This window comes from Globicephala melas, chromosome 5 (assembly GCF_963455315.2).
Source record: "Globicephala melas chromosome 5, mGloMel1.2, whole genome shotgun sequence".
Lineage (NCBI taxonomy): Eukaryota > Metazoa > Chordata > Mammalia > Artiodactyla > Delphinidae > Globicephala > Globicephala melas.
This window is the reverse complement of record NC_083318.1, coordinates 93,650,940-93,661,440: the sequence shown is the minus strand read 5'-3', so window position 1 is coordinate 93,661,440 and position 10,501 is coordinate 93,650,940. Positions and strand designations below refer to the sequence as shown.

At 48.6% G+C, this 10,501-nt stretch overlaps 1 protein-coding gene across 1 annotated transcript in view; it reads left to right on the top strand.

Moving 5' to 3' along the window:
• Positions 1 to 9,370: 9,370 nt before the first annotated feature.
• The window catches only part of SCARB2 (scavenger receptor class B member 2), a 68,830-nt gene continuing 67,699 nt past the window's right edge, over positions 9,371 to 10,501 (top strand). Inside the window, exon 1 of the mRNA XM_030877912.2 lies at positions 9,371 to 9,823. Coding sequence (XP_030733772.1) covers positions 9,707 to 9,823 — 117 coding nt within the window. The 5' untranslated portion in view covers positions 9,371 to 9,706. The remainder of the gene's footprint in view (positions 9,824 to 10,501) is intronic.

Here is a 10,501-nt window from a genome sequence, read left to right as displayed (position 1 = left end):
TCTCTAATTGTGGTGAGCGGGGGCTACTCTTCGTTGTGGTGTGCAGACTTCTCATTGTGGTGGCTTCTCTTGTTGCAGAGCACAGGGTCTGGGTGCTTGGGCTCAGTAGTTGTGGCTCGCAGGCTCAGTAGTTGTGGCACACAGGCTTAGTTGCTCCACAGCATGTGGGATCTTCCAGGACCAGGGCTCGAACCCATGTCCCCTGCATTGGCAGGCAGATTGTTAACCACTGTGCCAGCAGGGAAGCCCAGGTTGTTTGTTTTTTCGAACAATTTCTTTTTTTTTAATATTTGGCCATGCTGTGTGGCATACGGGATCTTAGTTCCCTGACCAGGGATTGAACTGGTGCCCCCTGCAGTGGGAGTGCAGAGTCTTAACCATTGGACTGCCAGGGTAGTCACTGTTTTTTTTTTTGACATTGAGTTGTATGAGCTGTTTGTATATTTTGGAAATTAAGTCCTTGTCGGTCACATCATTTGCAAATATTTTCTCCCATTCTGTGGGCTGTCTTTTCATTTTGTTTATGGTTTCCTTTGCTGTGCAAAAGTTTATAAGTTTGATTTGGTCCCATTTGTTTATTTTTGCTTTTATTTCTTTTGCCTTGGGAGACTGACCTAAGAAAACATTAGTAAGATTTATGTCAGAGAATGTTCTCTTCTAGGAGTTTTATGGTATTATGTCTTATATTTATGTCTTTAAGCCATTTTGAGTTTATTTCTGTGTATGGTGTGAGGATGTGTTCTAACTTCATTGATTTACATTCAGCTGTACAACTTTCCCAACACGACTTGCTAAAAAGACTGTTTTCTTCCCCATTGTATATTTTTGCCTTCTTTGTCAAAGATTAATTGACCATAAGTGTGTGGGTTTATTTCTGGGCTCTCTATTCTGTTCCATTGATCCACATGTCTGTTTGGGGGCCAATACCACGCTGTTTTGATTACTGTACCTTTGTAGTATTGTCTGAAGTCTGGGAGAGTTATGCTTCCTGCTTTGTTCTTTTTTCCTCAGGACTGCTTTGGCAATTCTGGGTCTTTTATGGTTTCATATAAATTTGAGGATTATTTGTTCTAGTTCTGTGAAAAATGTCATGGGTAGTTTGATAGGGATCATACGTACTAAATCTGTAGATTGTTTGGGGTAATATGGCCATTTTAACAATGTTAATTCTCCCAATCCAAGAGCATGGGATATTTTTCCATTTCTTTGAATTATCTTCAATTTCCTTTATTAATGTTTCTCAGCATGTAAGTCTTTCACCTCCTTGGTCAGGTTTATTCCTAAGTATTTTTTAATGGAATTTTAAAAGCTATTGTTTTTTACACTCCCTTTCTGATATTTCATTGTTAGTGTAAAGAAATGCAACCGATTACTGTATGTTAATCTGTGCCCTGCTACCTTGCTGAATTAGTTTATCAGTTCGAATAGATTTTGTGTGGAGTCTTTAGGGTTTTCTATATATGGTACAATTTGGATACTTTTATTTCTTCTTCTTGTCTGATCGCTGTGCCTACAACTTCCAATACTGTGTTGAATAGAAGTGGTGACAGTGGGCATCCTTGTCTTGAGGCCTCATTGTTTTGTTTTGTTTTGTTTTTTGGCCACGCCACTTGACTTTTGGGATCTTAGTTCCCTGACCAGGGATTGAACCCAGGCCCTGGCAGTGAAAGCATGGAATCCTAACCACTGGACCACCAGGGAATTCCTGAGGACCCTCATTGTCAAATGTGCAGGGTTTTTTTTACTGTTTCACACATAGATATTAGCATGCCAGATAGATCCCTTCAGGTTGTCACATATTATTAAAGAGTTTGGAACTAATTGCACAATATCACCCAGCATAGGTTAAGGAATAGGCTTTATTGGTGAAAAGGAAAACTCACAACACCAGGGTGAAGGCTGTTGGACAGCTTCTCCACACCACCTTCCCCTAAATCCCCCTCACCCTCCACAATGGATCTCCCTTCCAGTGGGGCAAGTGTGAGAAAGCGGCCTTTATTATCTGTAAGGGAATAAACAGATTGCTTGGTGTCAGGCAGTCAGGATTTAGGGCACTGGCTCTCTACAGGGGTTGATTAGGAATGCCAGCTGCCTTGCGTCCTGAGGACCTTGGGATATACATACTTGTGGGATGTACAGTGCCCCATGGGGAAGTAAGGAAGGCTTAGAAGAAGTCACCAGTCTCATGGAAAGCAGAGTATTGAGTGCCATCTCTGCTGAGAGAGAATGAGGGAGCCCCCTTTTATTTTCTCCCTGAAGAAAAAGATGCTAGACCTTTCTAGAATTCTCTACCATCACTGAATTTTCAAAAGATCATATTCCAAGAGTGATTATCACTGAAATCAGAAATGGTATATGAGAAAGAAAAAAAAAATCCTTGGAAGTATTTGATATCTATACATCTCCTCCTTATACACTACCATCTCCTCATAAAATTCCCCTGTGATTTGCAGTTTTTATTGAAGTGAAATCCACATAACATAAAACTAACCATTTTAAAATGCACAATTCAGTGACAGTATAATTGCACTGTTGTACAACTACCATCTCTGTCTAGTTCAAGAACTTTTTATTACCCCAAAAGAAAGCCCCATACCCATTAAACAGTCATTCCTTATTCCCTCAACCACCAATCTGTTTTCTGTCTCTAGGGATTTACTTAGTCTGGATTATTTTACGTAAATGGAATCATACAATATGTGGCCTTTAGAGTCTGTCTTTCACTTGGCCTACTGTTTACAAGATTCATGCATGTTGTAGTATGTGTCAGTACTTCATTCCTTGCTGTGGCTGAATAATAGTCCATTGTACATATTCCCACATTTTGTTTATCCATTTGCTGGCTGATAGACATTTGGCTTGTTTCCACCTTTGGCAATTGTGAATAGTATTGCCATGAACATTTGTATACAAAGATTCGTTTGAGTATCTGTTTTCAATCCTTTTGGGTACCTACCTAGGCATGGAATTTCTGGAATGTATGGTCATTCTATGTTCAACTTTTTTTTTTTTTTTCGGTACGTGGGCCTCTCACTGTTGTGGCCTCTCCCGTTGCGGAGCACAGGCTCCGGACGCACAAGCTCAGCGGCCATGGCTCACGGGCCCAGCTGCTCCACGGCATGTGGGATCTTCCCGGATCGGGGCACGAACCCGTGTCCCCTACATCGGCAGGCGGACTCTCAACCACTGCGCCACCAGGGAAGCCCCCTATGTTCAACTTTTTGAGGAACCGTGGTTGGTATCTTTGTCTCCTCTGGTTTAATTAGAAACGCAGAAAAAGAGTGCTGCTCAAGAGAGCCTGTAATGCAGTTGAAGCAATCCCTTATCCTGAATATTCTGAAACATTCTTCACTGAGGCTAAAAAGAGAGAGTGTTTGCTGTTTATCAGAGAATTGGAAATGTTTCTAAACCAGTAGTTAACTGATTAACAATCTTCTTTGAAGTTGGACCCTTACAGGAGGCTTCTGAGTGACAATTTCAGAGAGACTCAGGGAATGTGGTCAGTGCCGTGGCCAGGAGTCCTGTGGGCACTAGGCTAGAGGTGAGATGCAGCTCTTATTTTTACCCTTTCCATAGGCTAATTCCTTGACCTGCACCCCGACCCTTACCGCACCCTGTCCCCAGCCGAACACTGACCCTCACGCAGTCCCCTCTTCATTGCCCATTGCCCCGTTCTACTCCCACTCAGAGATACTGAGTAAAGTTGACTTTCTCATATAAGACAACTTCTAACCGTGGAATACATCATTAAGGAATAACTGTAAACTCTTGTGTGGTTTACTTAGCACAGATTTCATAATGTGCAGGAATCAGACAGCGCTGATATTTCATAATACACTGGCTTGCCATACTGAGTTGAACAAAACACACAACCCAAGCTTCGTTTGCTTATAGAAAGTACCACCAAACCACCTAAAGTGACGACAGATTAGAATGCTTTTCACATGAGAGCATGCGTTGAGGATTATATCTTTAGCCATTTTGTGGTTGAGGGGAACGTGCAGCTCATTCCTGGCTCGCAATTCTAGTCCATCAAGTCCAGGCAGGCGGAAGTATTCTCTCTCTCAAACGGTGAATTCTGATCCACTGCCGCTCCTGAGGGGCATGGTTGCCCATGTGACCGAGAATGATGGTACTGCCACAGCTTCTTCAATTTTCCCTGCTTTCCTTTTGCTCTTAGTAAACACGAGGCCAGAAATCCCAAGCAATGGTTAAGTGGCGAAGAGCCCAGCTTGAGTGTCTGACAGACTCAGACTTCAGGACTAGTTTGCTTCGTACAAGCCATGTGACTTTGGACCACTTTGTCAACCTCTCTTTGCTTCAGCTGCCTCGTCCTGACAAAAGAATGTCTACTTCAGGGGGCATTATGCGTGTTAAATGAAGTAACGCGAGTCCAAGACCTAGCACAGCGCTTGGCACATTGTCCAAGCAGCAGGTCGAATTGTTGACATAGTAACCGATTTTTACCCAATATTTCTTTTTTCCTCTTTTGCTCCCCTGCCTCCCCCTCTACCCACCCCGCTGCCCCGCCAACCAGTCTCAGAAGAGACTCTGCTTGTGGTTTCAGGGGAGGGAAGGGAACAAGACAAAAAAGTTGTCTCTTCCTAGTTGTGGTTTCAAATACTCTGCAGCCTTAGAGGAACAACAACAACAAAAAAGAAACATGGATTTGAAGACAGAGGTTCTCATTTTCCCACAAACCCCAACAGAATCAGACCCAAACCCAAACCCAACAAACTAGAAAAGATTCCCCTCACTTGGGGGACAAAGATGATAACAGGGAAGCTATAAGATTTCTTGGTTGGATGAGGCAGCAGATGGGCCAAGGACAACCCCCCGGATTCCCTCTGCCTTGGTTTGCTGTGTGATAGCATATGAATGGTAAAGCAGCTCTAATCCAGGAGCCTGTAACTGGTCTCATAAAGAAGTTGTGTAAATGTGAGAAGTTTGGGGTGCTTGTTAAGTGGGAAGGGAGGTGACAGAAATTCTTTCGTATGGATCCAACATTGCTCAGGGTTAAGGATGCTCCACAAACATTTAGAAATAAAAATACCAGATCACTAGGGTGTGATGGCACCTTTTCTAGATCACCTTCAAATCATAGTAAGAAAGCTAAGAGTTTAGATAACCTCTTGGAGCCAGGCCGATCACAAAGTAAGTAAGGCCTGGGGCCACCTGCATCCTTTTTCAGGCTCCTAAAATAACGAATAGATAACAAAATATGGTATTTCAGTTATCCATTATGTCATAACAAACCACCCCAAAACGTAGTTGCTTAATACACAGCCATGCATTGGCTCCCAATTCTGCAATGTGGGCAGGGCTCAGCGGGACAACTCATCACCTCTGTTCCATGTGGCATATGCTGTATTCATCCGGGAGCTTGGATGGGCTGTGATCCCCGTCTCCTTCTCCGGGGTCTCTTTCCACGTGGCTTCTCATCACCCAACGGTCTAATCTGAGCTTCTAACATGGCGATTGGATACCAAAAAGGTAAAGGAAGGAGTTGCCTAGACCTAGAACGGGCACACTCCCATCAATTCTGGCACATTCTACTGGTGCAGGCAGGGCACAGGGCCAGCCCAGATTTAAAGGGAGGGGAATAAACGCCACCTTTGACTGGAGGAGCTGCAGGAGCCTACAAAGAAAGGAAGACTTGCTGACAGTCATATTTAGAAACTATTTCCCACACAGGGTTGTAACAACTGTGGCGTATTCTAAATGTTTACATTGAACACATCGACACTTTTAACATAACCATGTACAGTGACTACATGATTAACCTCCTTTGAGTATAATATCAATATTTTAAATTGAAGGTGGGGCCCAAAGAGTCCTTCTTGCTTCTCCCTGACTCAGTCTGTTGTCCTGGCGCCTGTCTTAGACTCTGTGAAGGAAGTTCTTTCTTTTCTGAGTCCTGAATGATTGTGTCATTTGCAGTGGGCACCAACAGTCATTCATTCACAAAGGCACTTGTTCTTCTCAAGTTCTTGTGCTTCTGATTTTAGGTGTAGAGGGGTCCCTGGGAAAATTCCTGGCTGTCTCCCTACCAGGGCATCTGTATCCCCATCCAACCAGTAGCATCAGTAACCCCTTCCTCCACTGTCTGACCCTCCAGAGTGTGAGAGGAGCTTAATAGTCCGCGTACCTGCCATGCAGCAGCTACCCCTTGTATGTAGAGAGGGAGGCTCATCTGGAAGGGGAGATGATTCAACAGCACAAAAAAACCCAAACGTAAGAGTGCCAATGAGCAAGGGAGGTGACGCATCCGACAGAGCAGAAGTGAGGAGGAGGTCTCAGGAGCTTTGGAAGGTTGTATGAGAATCTGGGGGGCTTTGGGCAAAGTCCCTGTCGGTAGCTGCCACGGGATGGAGAAGATGAAACCGAACAGAAAGACAGCCAGGCCAGGAGCTCAAAAGTCGTCAGCTCTTTACGTTAGGAAAGAAATTGCTGTGGGATCACAGATTGCTATTTTGGGAACATGAGTTTGTTTGTTTTTCTAAGCTGTTTATATTTTCTGTAATTTAGGTCCTTTTTGTTCTCTCTTAGTGTTTAGTACATTTTAAAAATGCTAGTCTGGTCAGCTGTGCTAAGAGGAACCAAGAAAGAGGTTTTTGTCCAGTTTGGACCAGAGTTTTAAAGGGGAAGCAGCTTACCAACCACGTGACAAGGTGGAGACAAGTGCCGTTGCTGGAGTGAGAGAGCCTCAAAGGGAAGGTACACCGAGAGCAACTGAGTTGGAAACTGTGGTTTAGATGCTCCCCCCACCCCGAGATGTGTTTATCAAATCTGGGTCCATCTCCCCATCCCTACAGTCTGTTACTCCCCTAGTGGCCCAGACAAGAGGCAAGAAGAGACCTCAGTGAACAATGAGAAGGAACAGCACCCTGGGATTGGTGGCCCAGGGCTGGAGTGGGCGGGTCACCGTGGAGTTTGCCCTCCAGAATGCAGCCAGCAAACAGAAAAGCTGGTCTTAGTCTGGAGATGGGGGAGGGGTGTTCAATGTTAGCAGGAACCGCGGGGTGCCAAGTACTCAAGCAAGCAGGTTACCAAATCTTTTTTCTAGTTAATGCAGGAGAGGACACACACAGGCTGCAGAGGATCCCGACCAGTGTCCAGGAAGGGGATGAGTGAGGGTTACTGGGGCACAGGACAGAGCTCAGGTAGATAGGTGGAATCTAAAGCAGAGACAGGGTCAGAACAGGCCATTATCACGGCAGAATTGGGGGTAGGGAAAGGCTGCTGCTGATGGCATGAGGACTGGGGACCGCCCAGGCATCCTGGCCGTGAGGTTTGGAGGAGCTGAGTCATTCCAGACTCCACCCAGGCCTGGTTCTCTGGGACTGCTGCTCAAAGACCTTTGGTAGCTACAGATGGGTAGAACTGGGATTGGGCAGCCACTGTCACTGCCAGAGTCACGGGCTCAGGCCTGCCCTCACGGTCTGCTCCAGTTATCTGAAACCTAGTAACATGCCCCAACATAGTGGCTTAAAACAACAATAGTCCTTTATTTTGCATTTCAAGCAGGGCAAGGCAGAGACCACTCTGCTCCATGTGCCTGGGGCCCATGACTTAAATGGTTGGGGACAGCAGGGGGCGGGCAGGGCATCTCCCTGTGGTCTCTCCCCTGTTCTCTCCAGCATGGAGGCCTCAGGGTAGCTGAGCTTAGTGGTGGCTCAGGGCACCAAGAGCTACCATTTCCAGAGGCCCAGAGAGAAGCTGCAAGGTGTTTATGATCTATCTTAAGAAGTTCCAGGATATAGTGATTTAGTGCTTTCCATCCCTAAATCCAGCCCAAACTCAAGGGAAATGGTATAGACCCCACTTCTCAATAGAAGGAGTGTCAAAGAATTTGCCACCATTTTGAATGCATCACAGCATCTCACCAAGTCGTCAGCAAAGTCTCCCAGCTGAACCCCCTGTTCCCAGATTCTCACTGATGGCAGCTGGGAGGCAGCAATGCACTGGGTAGAAAAAGTGAGGGCTTTGGAAGTCACCGGGCCTGCATTCTGGTCGAGGCAGGATTCACCCCTCAGTAACTGGTTGAGCTTGTTAGGTTACTCACCTCTCAGAGCCACGGTTTCCTTGTGTGCAAAACGGGAATACTACTACCATAGTGGCCAAGAAAACGTACTCTCAGAACTTGCAGTGTAGAGCATAGCTGACCAATGGTCCTGTCCCAGCTGCTGAGCCCTAAAATCTATCCTCTGATCCTCATCCCCAGCTTGGTGCAGAGGCCAGTTTCCTAGGGCTGCCGCCAGCCCAGGCCTAATGGCAAGAAGCCTATTCCTGGGGGATGCTGGACTCCTGGGACAGGGCAGCTTGACTTAGGTTCCCCCAAGGCCTTGCTGAACTTTCTTAGAGCTTCACTGTAGCATAAGATGCTTCCTTCCATTCAGCCTTCCCTCCTCACCTTTCTCCTTCACAAAGGCCACACCTGCATCCCAGGTCCAGCTTCCTGTCCAAGTGCTCCCATCTGGCACTGGCTTGGGGGAACTGGGACAAACAGCCACAAGGCTGCTGTGGGTATTAAATAGGTGTGTGTAAGCACCTAGCCAAGGCCTAGCATATAGTTGATGTTCATTCAACTCATACTTCTTGAGTCCCTGCTGAGTGCGGACTTTAGCCTGGCTGCCTTGGGACATATTGGTGAGCAAAGCAGGTGAGAACATCAGGGCCACCTGCTTGAAGCCTCTTGCTGACCCCACTGAGCAGGGATAAAGTCTCAACTCTCCTATGGGACACAAGAGCCCTTGAAAGTCTGACCCCAAGGGGCCTCCACACCTCTCATCCTACACTGCACACCTGAGCCTAGAGTCAAAAGTAACTTCTTTCCTCCTACAATCTTGCTTTTTCACCCCCAATGTCTGAACACAGCTTTTTCTTCTCCTCCAAATACCTCTTCCCTCCCTTGCACACACCGCTCACGTGACAAAACAAACCCTTACCCATCCCCCAAGGCCCAGTTCAACTGTGAGGTCCTAGGTCGCCGGGGCAGAGGTGTGGTAGGCACAGATCTCAGCACGCACCTCGTCAATGTTACACTGCGCCTTAATTGCGGTTCACAGTGTCCCCGCTAACTTGTGAGCTCGTCTAGAGCAGGCGCAGTGTCGTATCCATCCTGAATCCCCCGTGCTTGGCCCGCAGCTCGTATCTGAGGAGGGGGTAGAGCCGGGGAGGGCAGGCGAGTTTTCCGGGGTGGCCGCGGGGCCTGCGACGAGGGGGCGGGGGGCGCTGCCGGGCGGGGATCAGGGAGCCGCTGGCGCTGGGGGGCCGCCGGGACTGACCGCGGGTCGCGCGGGCCGAATCGCGGCAGCCGCTGCGGGGCACATGACTGCGGGCTCAGCCTCCGCCCCGCCCGCTTCCCCGCGCAGTTGCCGGCTGTCGCCTCCCGGGGCTGCGGAGAGCCCGGCCGGCGAGCGTCCCCGCCCTGCGCGCTCCCTTTCCCTCGCGAGCTGCGCCACAAGGGCGTCGCGGCTGCCCCGGCCAGGGAAAGCGAAACCAAAGCGCGCCTTCCACTCCCCATCGGCCGGCCGGGGGCAGTGGGGCCGCGCTTGTCCGGCCGCGGAGCCGGGAGCCAGGCGCATCGGCCGGGCCGCAGGCGCCCGAGGGTCCCGGGTCTTCCGGCCGCTACTGCGGCGGCGCCTCCCTCCCTCCCTGTTTCCCGTCCAGTCGCCGGCCGCCGGGCCCGTGAGCGGTGCGCGGAATGGGCAGGTGCTGCTTCTACGCGGTGGGGACGCTGTCTCTGCTTCTGCTGGTGACCAGTGTCACGCTGCTGGTGGCCAGAGTCTTCCAGAAGGCCGTGGACCAGACGATCGAGAAGGTGAGGCGTGGCCGGCTGTGTGTGTGTGCGTGCGCGCGCGCGTGTGTTTGGGAGGACACTTCCAGCCCACCCTCCCTCTGCTAAACCTTGTGCAGGGAGGATCTGCACCCCGGCGAACCCTCTAGACTAGAGCCCTGCTCTCCTCCTTGTCTTCTTGGGGTGGGTTGGTAAGGGTTAAAGAAGGAGGAGAGGAATGAGAACGCTTCTGTTCCTTTTAGAATAATAAACGAGACTACGGATCTAGACTTTTAAAGAATTCACTTCTCTTCTCTTGTTTGCATCCCCGCCCACCCCGGGCCCTCCCTACGCCCCAATTTCTGTTGGGCCCAAACTCATTTCCCTCCCACTTCATGAAGAAACAAAACTAAATGAAAGACCCCACAGGTGTGTTGGCTGCTTGCTGTGGCCTTGGAAGTGATGTGGGGTGGGATGCGAAGCGGGTGTGTGGTCTATTGTGTCCTTGCCTTCCTGGGCTGAGCCCACGCTTGGTAGCCAGGCCAGGCCTTTGGGCTGGGTGACTTTCCAGTCCATCAGAGTCTGTGCTTACCGGCCGACTTAGATGTTTGATACCTTGTACCAGCGGTCTGCGTTGCTTTGTTTCACCGTGGATTCTTGCTCTTCTCAAACAGCCGTAAGCTTCAGGCAGAGATACATTTAGATCCTTAAAAGAATCTGAGC